Source organism: Nycticebus coucang, chromosome 11 (genome assembly GCF_027406575.1).
Source record: "Nycticebus coucang isolate mNycCou1 chromosome 11, mNycCou1.pri, whole genome shotgun sequence".
Lineage (NCBI taxonomy): Eukaryota > Metazoa > Chordata > Mammalia > Primates > Lorisidae > Nycticebus > Nycticebus coucang.
The window spans coordinates 106513923-106531675 of NC_069790.1; the positions used below are offsets into that span (position 1 = coordinate 106513923).

At 37.0% G+C, this 17753-nt stretch overlaps 1 protein-coding gene across 6 annotated transcripts in view; it reads right to left on the bottom strand.

The window, feature by feature from the left end:
- CNOT4 (CCR4-NOT transcription complex subunit 4) overlaps nucleotides 1–17753 on the bottom strand; it is a 124126-nt gene that overhangs the window by 15563 nt on the left and 90810 nt on the right. For 2 of the 6 annotated variants that reach the window (XM_053608963.1, XM_053608962.1), the window contains exon 11: nucleotides 12922–13798. The exons of the other annotated variants lie outside the window; for them this stretch is intronic. In XM_053608963.1, the coding sequence (XP_053464938.1) occupies nucleotides 13698–13798 (101 nt within the window). In that variant the 3' untranslated portion in view covers nucleotides 12922–13697. Of the gene's footprint in view, nucleotides 1–12921; nucleotides 13799–17753 lie in introns of those variants that run through there. 6 annotated transcript variants of the gene reach the window in all.

Below are 17753 nucleotides of genomic sequence, written 5' to 3' on the forward strand. Positions count from 1 at the left end.
AGCTCACAGCAACCTCCAGCTCTTGGGCTTAGGTGATTCTCTTGCCTCAGCCTCCCAAGTAGCTGGGACTACAGGCGCCCACCACAATGCCTGGCTATTTTTTTGTTGTTGTTGCAGTTTGGCTGGGGCTGGGTTTGAACCTTCCACTCTCAGTATATGGGGCTGGCGTCCTACTCACTGAGCCACAGGCGCCGCCCTAGGAGTTCTTTCTTTTTATACCAGTTACTTGAATCAAGGGCTATTTGTTAAGGTTTGTTTGGAGATTGTTTTTTTAAAAAAATGCTTTTTAAAACAAGCATGTATATTTTGAAATTAAACTATTTTAGTAGTATGAATTGTGATTAAAATAAATTAAGAATGGAGGAAATTTAAATGCACATTATTAAGTGAAAGAAGCCAATTTGAAAAGGCTATATGCTCTATAATTCCAACTACATGATATTCTAGAAATGGAAAAATCTATGTAGGCAGTAAAAAGACCAGTGGTTTCCCAGGTGTTATGGGGGAAAGAGGAAAGGATCAATGAGAGGAAGACAGAATATTATTATTATTTGGGTAATACAGATTAGTTTTACAATAAAGCTACCCTGTGTGATACAATAATGGTGGACACTTGTCATTATGAGTTTGTTCTAATTCATATAATGTACAACACCAAGAGTGATCCCTAATGTAAACTATAAACTCTGGGTTATAATGATGTCAATGTAGGTTCATCAACTGTAACAACTACAGCACTCTAGCAATGTTGATAAGAGGGAAGGCTACACATGTGTGAGGGTAGGGGTAGGGGGCAAATCTCTGTACTTTCCACTCAATTTTGCTATGAACCTAAAACACATCTAAAAATAAGAAGTCTGTGTTTTATTAAGACAATTTTCGTTTTTATTCCTTCTTACTATCTATTCACATACCAGAGGAAATAAAAACTTTTTGGCTTCCAATTTTCAAATGATGTTTCAGTTTAAAAATAATTAGTCTTGGGCAGCGCCTGTGGCTCAGTGAGTAGGGCACCGGCCCCATATGCCGAGGGTGGCGGGTTCGGATCCAGCCCCGGCCAAACTGCAACAGAAAAATAGCCGGGTGTTGTGGTGGGCGCCTGTAGTCCCAGCTGCTCGGGAGGCTGAGGCAGGAGAATCGCCTAATCCCAAGAGTTAGAGGTTGCTATGAGCCGTGTGACGCCACGGCACTCTACCCGAGGGCGGTACAGTGAGACTCAGTCTCTACAAAAAAGAATAATAATAATTAGTCTTATTTTTTATTTATTTTAAAGTGAGACAGAGTCTCACTTTATCGCCCTCAGTAGAGTGCAGTAGCGCCACAGCTCACAGCAACCTCCAACTCCCAGGCTTAGGTGATTCTTTTGCCTCAGCCTCCTGAGTAGCTGGGAAGACAGGCACCTGCCATAATGCCCGGCTATTTTTTTGTTGCAGTTTGGATGGGGCCGGGTTCAAACCCGCCACCCTTGGTATATGGGGCTGGCGCCCTACCCACTGAGCCACAGGCGCCACCCAAAAGAATTAGTCTTAAAAGCACGTCCTTTCCAGACTTACCATCTTTTGATGATAATTTTGTGGAGGACAGCATTTCAAAAGATTGTGATGAATCAATTACTTAGTGGACTACCAGTCCACTAAGAGGGCTTAGCTTAAAAAATTATTTAAAATATATAACTATTTCAGTATTCATCCTTAGGTATTATTTATTATAGCTGAATTAGAAACAGACTGCCAGAGATGGCCTTGACAAAACCAATTCTCACTTTTTTTTGTTGTTGCTGTTGTTTGAGACAGAGTCTCACTCTGTTACCATGGGTAGAGTGTGTGGTGTCATAGCTCAGAGCAATCTCAAACTCTCGAGCTCAAGTGATCCTCAGCCTCAGCCTCTCAAGTAGCTTGGACTACAGGCACCTGCCACAATGGCTGGCTAGTGTTCTATTTTTAGTAAACACTGAGTCTTGCTCTTGCTCAGGCTGGTCTCAAACTCCTGAGCTCAGGCAATCCACCTGGTTTGGCCTCCCAGAGTGCTAGGATTACAGGAGTGAGTTACCGTGCCCGGCCTGAATTCTTACTCCGAAAGAAGGAAGGTAGAAAGAGCACATACATTTTCAAATACAAATAAGAAGCTGCAACATTCTTATTTCAGATAAGCTGGAGTTTTATACTGACTTAGAATTAACATTTTAGTGAAAATACTGACTTTATTAAAAATCACATTGTAGAACTTGGGATTTTAGTCATATTGTTTAAATGTATTAAGTGACTTTTTTAGAGAGCTAGAATTAAAAAGTTAAGGAAACTGAGTAATGCCAAAGTTTTACAATGTTCCAAATCTTTACCAATTCAAACTACTGATCTAAAATTTAAACTGTACAGTGCCTGTTCCTCAATCAACTCCAAAATCCATACTATTTTTTCTATTTGAATGTGCTGTTTTGATTTAAAAGAGAGAAGGGGGGTGGAGATACTCACTTAAAAGCCAGTCTGGAAATAAGTGAAAGGCTAGCAGAATGGTTATTGGAGAGATAAAAAGTCTGATACTCTTCTAACCATGTAGAGAGTCTGAGAAAACACTCAGCAGGCTGATGGCAAGAGTGCTCTCTCCTCTGAAAGGGAAACTTCAGGCATGTCAAGGACCCAGCAGGGAAATCATGTGGGTAGTGTACACTAAGAGCTAGGCATGACCTCCCTGCTAATTTCAGTTACAGAGGGAAGAATGTAACTTAAATTACTGCTGTGTCCAAAGAAAGAGAAAGAAACTGGATAGGGACTTGAGCACAAACTGTTAAGACCCATGGTTGTCAAGAACTAAAACTTGAAAGCTTGTTATAAAACAAAGACAGCAGGGCTTTGTGTATTTATTTAGAGATACATAAAATCCTTGTTTATTTTAATGATATGCTTCATTCCAATTAAATAATCACCTACCATTTGAAATACAGGTGAGGAGATTACACCCATGAACACTGCTAGACCAAGTCAAGACATGTTACATTTGTCTGGGAACAGGGGGATTATAATTAGGTTAATTATTGAATGTTAACAGTTTAGAAGTAAAAAGAAACATACCTAGTAGCAAATCTTACCCTTACTGGGGATTGGGGACATACTGCACATACATCAGCAATCCATGATTATCAATTTTAATAAAAACCAATATTTTTAACAGACAAAACCTAAGTGGAACAATGGCTGTAACCAAACACTCAATTTAAGATCAGTGACAAACTTTCCTAATTGGTTGAGGAAGTCATAACCCAGTGTTTCCTTAACCTCTAGCTGGGTAGCCAACAATGTTTAAAAACATGCCCCTGACATTCTAGAATTTCAGTATGTAGGAGTGACATCAGAGTGTAAACGCTGGTACAGTCGTTGGGACAAGATCTCACCATATGAAGAAATAGCGCTAGTCTACAAAAGTTGATCAGTTTTCTTGCTTTTCTTCTTAAAGACAGTGATGGTATTATCATCTTTAAATCCTTCCAGAGCTTTCCCTGATTCACTATATCAAAAACAACCTCCTTGACTGAAAACAATGGGGGGAGGGCAGATGTGCTACATGGTGTAGCACTGGGTAGCTCTTCTTCAAAGACGAATGAGAGTTCATACCTTTAGTATGATCATACATTGTGGTGCCATCCCTATAAGGTTTTTTTCGATATGTAATACATATATTGAAGATGTCACCAGTCCAAGGATTATGTGTAGTTGTCCTTAAACCCTCTTTGGTATTGCAGAAAAATCCTGGGTAAATCATATTCCGTCTCTGTTTTACTCTTTTAGTTCTAACATTGATATTTATGTAATTACTGTAAGTTTACCTTAAAAGTACCTGCAAAGTTATAATTTTTTCCCCTACTAAAGTTGCTCCAAGATCACTGGGCCATACTTAACACAGGCTGATTTGACAACCTGCAGAATCTGTGATAATAGCTGCCAGTCAATGGTCATTTTGAAAGGCTCAATTCATTATTTGCACTGAAATTCACAGTTGAAAGCCCTTGACTTGAGAGAAGTACTGTAATAACTAAACTGCAAAACACAATAGTGTTTAGGAAAGAGATGGACCACGAATTTTTAACTTTTTTCTTTACTGAATTATAAGTATGAAAGCAAATTCAAATAGTGAGGGCTAAAAAAACTTTAAATTGTTGTTAAAATTTGACTATAGACAAACCACAATCCTTCTCAGTCTTTATTATGATCATTATCTATTAAAGACTACATCTACTCACAGCTTTAAAGTGTCATGATTCCAATATAGATTTTCTTTAATATTTAAGATCTATTTTATTAGCAATTTTTAAGTATGCAACGTATTATTATTAACTGTAGTCAATACACTGTACAACAGATTTCTTGAACTTATTCTTTCTACCTAACTGAAATTTTGGAAATTTTTTCTTGAATTATCCCTTTCTTAGGTTTTTCCAGAGTGTTACATAGGATGGATATGCTTAATAGTAGTGGAATTTGATAAGAAAAAGCTATGAAAATACTTGTTCAGATCATACAGAACATGACCAGGGAGAGATGGGCACCAGTACTCTGACCTCACTGCATTTAAATAGGGTCACTGCATTTAAATAGGTTTCTTTAAAAAAAAGTTTAGAGAAAAACAATAAAGATATGACATTTATCCTGAAGATATGAATTGAGTAGAATACAGCAGAAGTAAATACATGAAAAGTCAAAGAGAAAAAGGCCTGAGATGTTTTCCTCTGCTACATTCACAAAGTGGAGGATTTAACTGAAAATACATTTCATATAAAAATCGGCACACACGCACATACTTGGGCATGCATTCAGCTGCACACGCGTACACAGAAAGGGAGGCTTAGAGTTTACCCTTTGCTAAGCAAACTTTCTTACTAATGCTAATTAAGTGTTACAAAGACAGTAAGACTATTATTTCCATTCAAAACTATTCAGAAAGTTGCTTCAAACATTTTTATTTACTCAAGAAAGCAAATCTTCTAAGGGTCTGTTGCTTAGAAGCTCCATGCTTTTTTTTTTTTTTTTTTAAGAGGAGAATACAAAAGTTGCTTAATCCACAAACTTGAGTTAAAGCAGTAAGGCTATGCAGAAGTATGGAATATTTGAAAATTTAGCATTTGACTTTTAGCCTATTGAGTCTAGAAGCAGCTGTTACCACACAGCCCCAGCAAGGAACAGGCCAATATTCGCACAGCTGGAGTGGGTTATTTATTCTGCTATTTTAACATGGAGATGATAAGAATGGGGCTGGGGCACTGAACTGAACACTTTAAAATAGTTAATTGTATGTTACGTGAATTTCACTTCTATAAAATCAAAGAAAGGTACTGAGTACTTTAAAGGCTTTATAAATTACTTAGAGGGGAAAAGCTTTTTGGAATGTCGCTTTCCATCAGCACAATAGTGAGTCTGAGCACCAAACAGGAGCTGGAACAACAAAATTGTTCTAAGCACAGTGTGTTCCATGGTTGGCTCGGAGCTTCCTGGAACCTTTAGATTAGAATAAAGGTGAAGTGGAGTGAATAAAGACAGTGAAGACCATAGATGCTTTTAAGAAGTGTGGTCAAGAGGAACAGGGAGAAAATAAATTGGTTGTTAAGGTCAACAATTTCAAGCTGTTTTGAGGAACTTCTGGGTACTTTAATCCAATTCTCAAGTGGCTTCAATTACTCAGGCTTGTCTTCAGTTCTAGGTACCTAGCAGGTATAAAATGGATTTTTGCACAACTCAAAACCCAAGGAAACCTCTCTAAAAGGCCATGAGAACAGAGTAGATTCTCCTTAGTGAATTAATTCTTAAACCGTCAAGATTGATTCCTTGGGAACAGTTCCTGATTAAGGGAGCTGTAGATCTGTATAGCCAGCAATGTAAGGCGGCTAGAATTATAACTCACAGGGCAGTAAGAAGGTTCAAGGAGCAGTGGCTTTTCAATTCATCAGACTGGTTTCACAAACACAGTGCTCTTGAGCAATGGTTTACAATTTGAAGCACATTCACTTTTAAATGTCACAGTTGGTATCTCAGCTGACATATATGAAAATAAGCCCAGTGAGTTTAAGAATATTTTAGGGTTTAGCAACTAAAGTTGGGTTCCAAACTAGGAATATTTACTATTACTTGAATAATAAGAAGAAATATACTACAGTTGGCTCTAGGTATCCATGGGTTCCACAGCTGTGAATTCAACCAAATTGGAATAGAATATATTTTTTTAAAAATTGTGTCTGTTTCAAACATGTACAGACTTTTTTCTTGTCATCAGCATCTAAACAATTTTTTTTTTTTTTTTTGAGACAGTCTCACTATGTCACCCTCAGTAGAGTGCCATGGAGTCATAGCTCACAACAACCTCAAACTCTTGGGCTCGAGCAATTCTCTTGCCTCAGCCTCCCAAGTAGCTGGGACTACAGGTGCCCACCACAATGCCCAACTGTTTTTAGAGACGAGGTTTTGCTCTTGCCCAGGCTGGTCTCAAACTTGTAAACTCAGACAATTTACCCTCCTGGGACTCCCAGAGAGCTGGGATTGCAGACAGCACCCAGCCTAGCATAACAGTTAGTATAACAACTATTTACATAACATTTACATTGTATAAGAGAAGACCTAATGAATTTGGGAGGATGTGCATGAATTATATGCAAATATTACAGCATTTAATATCAGGGACTTGAGCACTGCAGGATTTTGGTATCACTGGGGCTCTTGGAACCAATCCCGCCCGGATGCCGAGGAACAACTGTATATAACATCTTCATCCTACTCTACCACACTTCAGCATATTTTCCTAAAGGTCACAACCTAAATATACAAAATACAAGAACCAAGAGTAGATTAGCTCAATCATTTGTAGATTTTATTTATTCACATAGTATATTCTTTCTGAGGAAAAATTATCAAAATGTTTTTATAACCTGTTCTGATTTAAGTCTTAATTTCTCCCTTCTCTTTACCAATATATGGCTTTTAATTCTTATTTGCTATAGAAATAAAGAATGGCCTAATCCAACTATGTAAGAAGAGATACATTCCCTTTACAGGTGGAAGCCTATGTTTAAATAAAGCTTTCCAGTTCGTTTGTGAGCTTGGGAGAGGCTAGCTCCTCTATAATATGGACTCCTTGACTACCAGACTCATCACATCCTATACCCAATCCCACTGTTTAAACCTTTCACGTAATAAATAACATCTCCACCAATTAATCCCTTGCACTCACTAGGGCTTACTTACACTTGTCTCACTTCATCGTTGGCCTTTTCAGCATTCTGCCTCCATGTCATCCTATCATCACGCTTTGGGGAAGGCTGTTTTCCCTCAGATCATTTTCAACCCACAGAAAACCTGACCCAGGATTTTCTAGGTAATATACTTTCTACAATTCTCTCTTAAATAGTTTGACTTCCCACATTCATGAAAAGACTGGAGGGAGATGGGGCACAGAAGAGACCACGAGAGGTAGCCGTCTTTCCAATTTCCAGCGCTAAGGTTAGACATTACCTACCATCCTTCCATCATTTAGCACTGAGTGGTCACCAGACTATCTCCTTAGTTGTTAATTCCTTAATAACACTAACCTGTTCTTTGTCATGAAAATCTAAAACTCCTTTCCAAATCACTCAGACCACTGGTTCACAGGACATTGTTTTATTGGGCTCTTTTTGCCCACAGATTAGGTATTTCAATGTGGTCTTCTTGAATATCATTACGTCCTTGCCCTCGCCTAACCAAACACTCAATATTTACTTTTTTCAAGTCCTAATGCTTTCTGCTAAACCCCTGGACTAAACAAAGCCATACATTTTTGAACTCTAAAAATCTTTAAGCTGACAGCAATTCTTTCATTTATTTCCAATGCATTTCTGTGCTACTAATTCCTCTATCATACTTATTTTCAAACAAAAACACATTTTAATAATTACTAAAGCCCCCTCATCTATTCTTATTTTCGCTAATCTTGTTTTTTCTTTCCCTGATCTTCTTCTTGTTTTTACAAATCACAAAGAAAGATATGGCTTACCTTTCTCCCCCTCTCCTTTTTAAAATAACAAATAATTGGGAGAGGAGTAGTTTGTTTCTCTCTCTCTTTTTTTTAGAGACAGAGTGTCACTTTGTTGCCCTCGGTAGAGTGCCGAGTCACAGCTCACAGCAGCAACCTCCAGCTCTTGGGTTTAGGCGATTCTCTTGCCTCAGCCTCCTGAGCAGCTGGGACTACAGGCGCCGACCACAATGTCCGGCTATTTTTTTGTTGCAGTTTGGCTGGAGCTGGGCTGGAACCCACCACCCTCAGTATATGGGGCTGGTGCCCTACTCACTGAGCCTTAGGCACCACCCGTTTTTCTTTTTTTAAGAGAGGAGGTCTTGTTATGTTGCCCAGGCTGGCCCTGATCCTCCTGCCTCAGCCTCTTGAGTAGCTGGGATTACAGGTGCAAGCATAGTGCCCTGTGGCTCAACTCCTGTAAAGCACAGTCTCATCTCAGAAGCTTATCTCCTCCCACCACCTGAAGACATCTGCCATCCTACTGAATTAGTCTATCTTCTTTAAAACACTTTTGATCCCTTCCTCGATTGTTTCTATATGGTCTACATTTAGGTCTCTCCCTTATGTTAATGCAGTGCCTCCTAAGAACCACCAACTATCTAGCAAGGATCCTGTTTCTCTTCACCTTTGTTGCTAAATGTCTTAACTAAGTAGTTAATGATTGTTGCATCTATATTCCTGACATTTCTTCATTAATCCTAAAAATCTGACTTACATTCTGCACTTCTCTATGAGAAGTTACGTTTTTAAAGAACACCAGAGACCTAGCCAAACCCAAAGACCTTTTCTCAGATCTCATGCTTCTAATTTCTAATTCACAATTTCTTCTCCATTCCAACTATTTCTGTTCTTATTCGTACTAGTCAGCAATGACATACCCTGGAATTGCTTTCTAAGTGGTCTGAATAGCAATCAATCTATTACCAGATTACTCTTCTTCTTTTTTTAAAGACAAAGTCTCACTCTGTCAACCTGAATACTGCCATCACATCATAACTCACAGCAACCTCAAACTCTTGGGCTTGAGCAATCCTCTTGTCTCAGCCTCTCGAGTACCTGGGACTACAGGTGTGCACTATGCTCAGCTAGTTTTTCTATTCTTAGTAGAGACAAGGTCTCGTTCTTGCTCAGGTTGGTCTCAAACTCCTAAGCTCAGGCAATCCACCTGCCTTGGCCTCCCAGAGTGCTAGGATTACAGGTGTAAGTCACCACGTCTGACCTGGATTATTATTCTTAAAAGGGTGCAATCAAGTTACCGTTTTGCTACAGAACCTATAGTTCTCTACTACTGATCACATCCACATCAAGACTAAACTCTTCTTCCTAGCTTTAAATGTTGTTGTTTTTTTTTTTTTTTTTGAGACAGAGCCTCAAGCTGTCACCCTGGATAGAGTGCAGTGGCATCACAGCTCACAGCAACCTCCAACTCCTGGGCTCAAGCGATTCCCCTGTCTCTGCCTCCCAAGTAGCTGGGACCACAGGCGCCTGCCACAACGCCTGGATATTTTTTGGTTGCAGCCATCATTGTTTGGTGGGCCTGGGCTGGATTCGAACCCGCCAGCTCAGGTGTATGTGGCTGGCACGTTAGCCGCTTGAGCCACAGGCGCCGAGCCAAGCTTTAAAGGCTTTAAGGACGCTTATTCCCACTTGCCTGCACCCGTATACCTCAGTTGAGTCTATCACCTTTCTGTTCTCTTCCAGCCGCTACAAACCATGTTAATTTCTGCCTCAGGTCCCATGTTCAATCTGCGTCACTGACTGTTCTGATTGTCTCCTGCCTTCATCTACATTTAAGCCATCTTTCAAAGTCAAAAAGTCCCACACTCTTTTTATATAGCTTCTCTACTAGCCCACAATAACTTTCTCTAACTCCTGCTTTTACTTTATATCAGCATAGTGTCTGATTTGTTCACTAAACATTTCATGTGTGAACACCTCCATCTATTATTGTCATCGATCTAGCACAAGGAGGCACACAGTAGGTGCGTGTTCAGATAGAAATAGCACTGAGGGCAGAAGGACTAGCTTGACACCAGGTAATCTGACGTTGGCCAATTTTGTAGAATAAAGACATATATATCATTGTTTAAGGTTATCACTTCTTGACAGAATAGTTAAGGAAAAAGTCACAGATTTGAGAAGACTTCAAGATCAAACAAGTAATGCAAAAAATCCAAAACCTTACACTGCAACACAGGATAAAATGTCCCAGAGTGAGTATGTACACATAAATAACTTGGTGGTCTTCATTCTGTAAGATTTCAATGCACCTGCAATTTGTTCCTTTCGCTCAGCTTTCTCAGGCAATGTCTCTGAGCGAGTGCCTCCTGACACTGATGGACCTGTGTCACAGCAGAAGACAGCTCGGGCAGTTTGGTGCTTAGAATACCATACAAATAGAAGGAGCAATGTCAATAGAAAGGTGCACAGACAAAATGCATTAAAGTTGTTTTCTTTGAAGGAACACATATATAAAAGGCTCCAGTGTACTCAATTCCCAGGGAGCTAAAAGACATGAGCATACACGTGCATAAATTAGAAAAATGAATATGTCTTTCTTAAGGTTTTCTCCAGCTCCTTCCAAAGTATGATGTATTTTAAAATTTGAAGTGTAAGCACTTAACACTCTTTGTTGCCACCATTAGAGTGGTTGCTGACAGGAGTCTGGACTGCTATGGTAGTTCTTGTGATTAAAATATATCAAGAGCTGACCTGATAGAAATAATGTGGAATAAAACTGTCATTAGGCTGTTACCCTTAGGGAGAGGCTTTGTATTTTATTCAACCTTGTATCCCTTAGAACTAGCTCAAGTCACTACACAGAATTGGTACTCAGATATCTCGTTAGTGTTTTGTTTAAATAAGGGAAACTATACAAAAGTAAGGGCTGGAAAACCAAAATACAACAGAATGAAAAGGAAAGCATTATTAATCAGAATATACTTTCTAATGAAATCTTTAAAAAGCAAAGAGGCACTTGACATTCGTAACACAACTAAAATCATTCAGTGTTGGACTCCCTTTCACACCATGGCACTGAAAACATCGCAAGGCAGCAGTTTTCACTCGTTTTTCTTTGAAGGGGAAAAGGTGCCATCAAACCCTTCACAAACCTGATAACTAAAAATGGACACATGTAATGGATAAAAAAGGGACATGCACACACACCCAGTTTGCACGTACTTTTGGAGTTCTGAGTTCTAAAAATTCCTGTGTTAAGGAAAAAACTAGACACTTTATGAAGATTAAGGACTTAAAAGTACATAAAGTTTCCCTTGAGCTGGATGGAACATGTAGAAATGTATCAAAAATAAACTTAAAGCTTTTCAAGAATTTCTCATTCCTTGCCATCACTTTGGATGCAATTTGCTTGCTAATTGAGGTGGTATTTTCTTTTATGTGTTCTACATTTCATCTGTAAAATTAACTATGACTATGATTTTAAGATTTCTTCTTTAAAAAAACAGTATTATATAAAATAGTAACTAAACAGAAAGGTGAGGTTTACAAGGTCTAGGAATTACAAAGTAAGTTAAAAGATTATCTTTAGACATTTTATGTAAAAATTTAGATGATGAAATATAATTGCCCAAGAAGCATTTCCCTCATTTATGTTATGCCTAGAAGTAGAAGCAGGGAGAAGCAGATAGGGAGATATCTTTGAGTTGCTATTCAGTAACCTGCCAAGTCTGGGAAATCTACCTGACAGTTTTTCTTCACTGGCTATGGATGAGAAAGGACAGGGAAAGCTACCAGGAAAAGAAGACTTATTTTAGAGGTGTATCTCTCAACACCAAGAAGTGAGTAAAATGAGAGCTATCCACCTTCTATGGCTTTGTAAGAATATCCAGACAGTGAAAGGGTGACACTAAAGGCTGCCGAAAGCTCTGAGCTAGTGTACCATCAGGGCAAGGAGCCAGAGTTTGTTAACAAAGCCCAGGAGCCTCAGCCCCACAGGAGATGTAAGTGAAGTTTCTCCCTCTCACAGCAAAAATGAAAACCATCATTAGATTTGATATAATAAAAGCCTGGTGTTTAATGCGTCTATAATATTTTATTGGTATTTTCTACATTGGTAATTTTCTTGCGATGTCTTAAAAGTCACTTCTAAATAGAAATCAGAGATTGATACTTATGCCGAATTCTTCAAAAAAATAAATTTAAATGGCTATACAGTGGCTTCTGCACCCTCAGTTTACCAAATCCAAGGATATTTTAGAATAGATTTTAGTTTATCCCAATATACCTAGGGATAAAGCTATTTAATTGGTTGCATTATAACTAACAGAAAGTAACCAAATTCCATATAAAGAGGCAACCTTGAAAACTCCAAACCCAAAACCACATTAAGTATCATCTCCTAATAACATACTTATTATTATTTTAATCCCTAGGCTTCCTTTTTGGCATTTACATTAACCCTTTCATATCTTTTAACAAGTTAAGGCATACCTTTTATCACAATTGTTTTTTAAAATCTCAAGAGGAGGTGTGACTTTCCCCTTCTTCCCAGATGCTTCATTTAGGCAGAATATGGTCATGTTTTCTGAATCAGCTTTTGTCCACTGGTCAGAACTGAGTTCAGTTTCTTTATTATCAGTTTTAAAACTATTTCAAGAAATTCTGTATTATCAAAAACATCACTTCACATTATGTCCTAATAAAATATTCTACTATTCTCCTGATTAACTAAAGTTATCTATTACAACTTAGGTGGCTTAATTTTAGAGAATACCCAATCTCTTCTCTCTGCCTTAGTCTCATTTTAGTCAAGTACTTACAATATTGTCTTCTCAGCACATTTTAATTATTAAGCAATGAAATTTCCAAGCATATGTCCCACAGAATTACTGTTCTTTCAATAAAAACATTAAACACTGCTACGGCTGTTTTTCACATACAATGTTTACCCCATATTCAAGTTTCTGATAAGTAACTGTAAGTTGAAATTCTGTTTTTGAGGCATTTCCTGGTATACTAGGCAGTGCATTAGAAAAGAGATTATATTGCATTTAAGCTATAATAATAATCTTTTAACGTTCTATGTATAATTAACAACCATTCAAAAGAAAGTGCAAATGTGCAAATGAGAACAAAACAATTTCTACACATGTAATGCATAATATAAGATATAAATCTAGACAACTAAAAACAATTGCTGACAACATCCTTTTGAGCATTAAATGACACCACGAATTTTGTTTTATATGTATTTTCTTCAGTATTCAAAGAATGCAACAGACATTATCTTCTCAATTTTCAATTTTTCAGAAGTAAATTAGGATATTACCATTTTTTCACAAATCAGAAAACAAGGAACTATCATTACCTTTGTATATTTTTCAGTAACAGAGCCAAAATAAGAACAGTTCTAGCTAATCTCATCTGGGATCTTAATTAGTACTACAAGTTTATTTGTTTGAGTTAAAAATAGTATCACTCATGAAAACAATGCCAAAATTATTATACTAATAAATTGTGTTAAAGGCCTAGTGAAGAAATATTTTAGCAACTATGAGGTAACACACTAGCTGTAGGCATGAGGAACGTTTATATTGGCTCTTTTGGGTGTATACATTAAAAGCAAAATCAGAAAGGAATCATGCAAAAATCCGGTTGCCCATGCAAGCACCCCAGAGTCTAATCCTCTCCTCTCAGTTCTGTTGTCAGGCCACAGTAGTGTGGAGACTTGTAGGCTGCTGTCCTTGTTGTAATGAATGGGAAGAGGCTGACAGTGGCATGGTCGAAACCTTCACCTCTTCTTCCCCTGTGGAAAAGTCAGTCATGGTCTAGTTATGGGTGACTAGATTTGTTAACAGTCCCTTTAAAAATGATCTCAATATTTGGAATATTGATACATATATAAAATACATGCTTAATGTATGGAATCCGGGTGTGAAACAAGACATGAATTTTAAAATATAAGTTTATCAAGTACCTAGAAAGTAGTTATACTCTAAACACACCCTTAGTTTTAATACTGTCAGAGATAAGAACAAATATAATAGATTTAAGTATACTATTCAAAAAAAGAAAAAAAAAAAAAAAAAAGAAGACCAGGAAAGCCATTCTTTTCCAAGCCAATTGGACCTCTTACAAATATAGATACTCCTATACGGGTAAATATTTTGTGGAAAAATTAAAACTTGATTTACAGAAGTGAAAAACTCATTCTTAAAAAGAGGAAAATTACAAATTCATGTTTTAAAACAGTATTTAAAAACATGAAATAATAAGATATCAATATTAACTTAGTAAAGTAACACATAGCATCTGAAAATTCAGTATGTACTTTCGAAGTAATCGGAAAATAGTAAAATGCTAACAATATAATGATCCAATTGACTGAAAGTGAGATGACTACTTCTAGGTCAGAGAACTATACAAGAATGATATCCGTTCTAATTATAATGATAATTATTTAACTACAAGTGATTTGTTTCACACGTGACTCAATTTAATCAAGTCACTGATAAAACAGCTATTATAGAAACAAAGACAATTTAAAGAAAAATGCCCTCTTATAAATAAAATTTGAATTAATAGAACTATGAAAAAAAATCCAATCCTAAACAGTTTCAAATATCTTTCAAGGTATAACTTGAAACGACAATGCTTACAGATTTAGATCTACTACTACTTGTTTTCCAAATAATTTTTATAATTATGAAACAGAAACAACTTGGCAGAGAGTTATTTGAAAAACGAATCTGCAAAATTAAAATGAAAAGATAACTGACAGTGTATAAGAAGAATATTTCAATCCACAGAACAAAGTTACTTTATAGTTTTTTAGTAATTTGGCAAAGATGATTATAAACCCCAAGTACACAGCAATGAGACTGTAAAGCACATTTTAGCCTAGAGTTTTTGGTGAGAACATGATCCTAATGAGGACTAAGCAAGAGACTGAAGTCAATAAATTTCATTCTATTTTGTAATATAGGCCGTATATCTCTGAGCTGGGCCAATTTGTCTCATGAATAGATACTGTTCTCGTGAATAGATAGGGACTTGCAAGTGAGTGAGAGCAAAAATCAATTACCACGGGAAGAAAGCCAAGTTAAAATACATGCCAGTGATCTTCATTTGTGAAGGAGAGTTATCATTGGTGATGTGCAAAAACATTTCCATTACTGAATTTGAGATCTGAGTTCTTATTCTAATTCTACTACTAACTGAATGTGTGACCTTTACCAAATTATTTAAGCTTTCTGGAACACAGCTTTGCCATTCCTAAAATGAAGGAACGGGGTGAGTCACTTTTTAGGACAAGAATATGTCACTTTTTGTAACAAAGCACATGGTTCCAACAATAAAAAAGAATGGATGATTATAACTGCCACTAATCAAATTCCTCCCCAAGATTATTTATTTTGAAAATCCTTCTAAACTTAGCAAACCAAATATATAGCTCAGAAAATGCTGCTAAAAAGACTTTACCAGGCTTGGCGCCTGTGTGGCTAAGACACCAGCCACATACACCCGAGCTGGCGGGGGTGGGGTGGGGGGGTGGGGTGGTTCAAATCCAGCCCGGGCCCTCCGAACAACAATGACGGCTGCAACCAAAAAATAGCCAGGCGTATGGCAGATGCCCGTAGTCCCAGCTACTTGGGAGGCGGAGGCAGGAGAATCGCTTGAGCCCAGGAGTTGGAGGTTGCTGTGAGCTATGATGGAACAGCACTCTACCCAGGGCAACAGCTTGAGGCTCTGTCTCAAAAAAAAAAAAAAAAAGACTTTACCTAATTAAGGACATAACTAATTTTAAACACAAAAATGTTTTCAATTAGACAAAGGAAATGGAAGCTGCATTTCTTTCAAACCTCTGGCAACTGTTCTTCCCATGATAGGTTTCAGATATAACATTCTTTTATAGTTAACTGAAATAAACCAAAAATAAAAATTTAAGTAAAAGTATCTAACAAATGGACACTGAATCTATGATATGTAGGTGACTGCCACCTCTGTCTTGCTCCTATATCCTATAGGTCAAGAACCCTATTTTGCTGTACTTATCTAAAGAATAAAAACACATTGCCTTTCTGGGGATAGAATTAGTTGTCTACTATTGTCTAAAATCTTAGAGAAGCAGATCCCACTGAAACAGTATGTACTCTTTACTACTGAAGCATTTAAAGAACAGCTACCCTTTGTAAGGTACCATGATAAATGATGGAGGATACAAAGTTGAACCCCTTTCAAAAACTCAACTCAAGTACAACAAAGTTACAACTGGGTATATATAGATATTAAATTGGTTAAAATTACACACATTAAGATGTATATAGTTTTCCAGATTTTTACTTTTTGTCATTTTTAATATACAACTACTCTACCTTGAAGTTTGGAATATTCAGTTTCCTAAGGTATCTGCCAAATATTTATAAGCCATGAGAAGATTCTGGTGTGACTCTTCATAACAATTTTAAATATTCTGGTACATAATTAAAACTAAAATTTCTCTAGTGACCAAAGCCTTAAAATAAAAGCTTAACCACAAGTCACCACTTAAACACCAATCAAGTCTGCATGGACAAAAACTGAAAATGTGAAATAAACTCTCTCTGATCCCACCACATGGTCGGTGACTTAATTTTCAGCATCTCTGAAAAAAAAAAAGTTTTTAATGCTCTAGGGTTAAGTACATGGTAAAATTAAAAACAAAAGAAAACCCACAAACATAGGGCCATATTTAATGCTACATCTTTTTCATAAATTACCTACATTAGATGAAGATTTCAAGTGACTAACATGAGGACAACCACACTCACAAATCTGAGATTTCTCATTACCAGTGTGGCATTTCTAGACTTATCTACTCGCGTGAAATATTTGGGTTAAAACTGCTCTTCACTGCTGAGGAACAGTAGACTATGAAATTGGAAGAAAAGATACTTTATCAAAGATAGTCAAGAAATGAGTCAAATAATTAACTACAAAATGGAGACAGCTAAGAACCAGAGTCCCACAAAGGCATCCTACTTCCTATCATACCAAGTCCACGTTCTCTTGCCTGGTTGTCAGAGCTGCTCATCTTCTCACTCATTGTATCTATACGATTTAAGAAGCATTTCCTATCACAGAAGGCCATTGTACTGCTTCTTCAAATAATGACATACTAATTCTTGCCTCTATGCCTTTATTCTAAAGGCTTCCATCAACATAAATGACCCTTCTCTTTCCCTGCTGCTAACCCAAATCCAAGATATCATGGTATGGATCAATTCCTGTGTCTTCTATGAAGCCTCCCCAACAATGATGGGCTACATTGATGTCTCTCAGATTCTAGTACCATACAAATAGATACCATTTTCAAATATGATTTTAATTTTATCTCTTCAACTATTCTATATACTTTTTTTGTATTCCCCACATGGCCTAGAGTTCACTGTTGGCAAATAGGAAACCAACTATTCATTGTAATTGGTTTAATACTTTATTTAGGGGAACATAACTTTAATTTTTAATGTTATAATGAGTTATGAGATACACTACTAGTAATTAAAATGCCACATTTCTAAATGATTAAAACAAAGCAAAACAAAATAATTACATTCTAATATGTTATCCTGAATGGAAGAAAAAAAAAAGGAGGACCAGGAACTGGACTTACTGCTTCATAAGTGAATAACATGTATAGGAGAGGACTGAAAAATGTCACTCTGGATTATTTACAAACTACTATAATTAAATAAATATCATGAGTGCCATCAGAGTGCAAA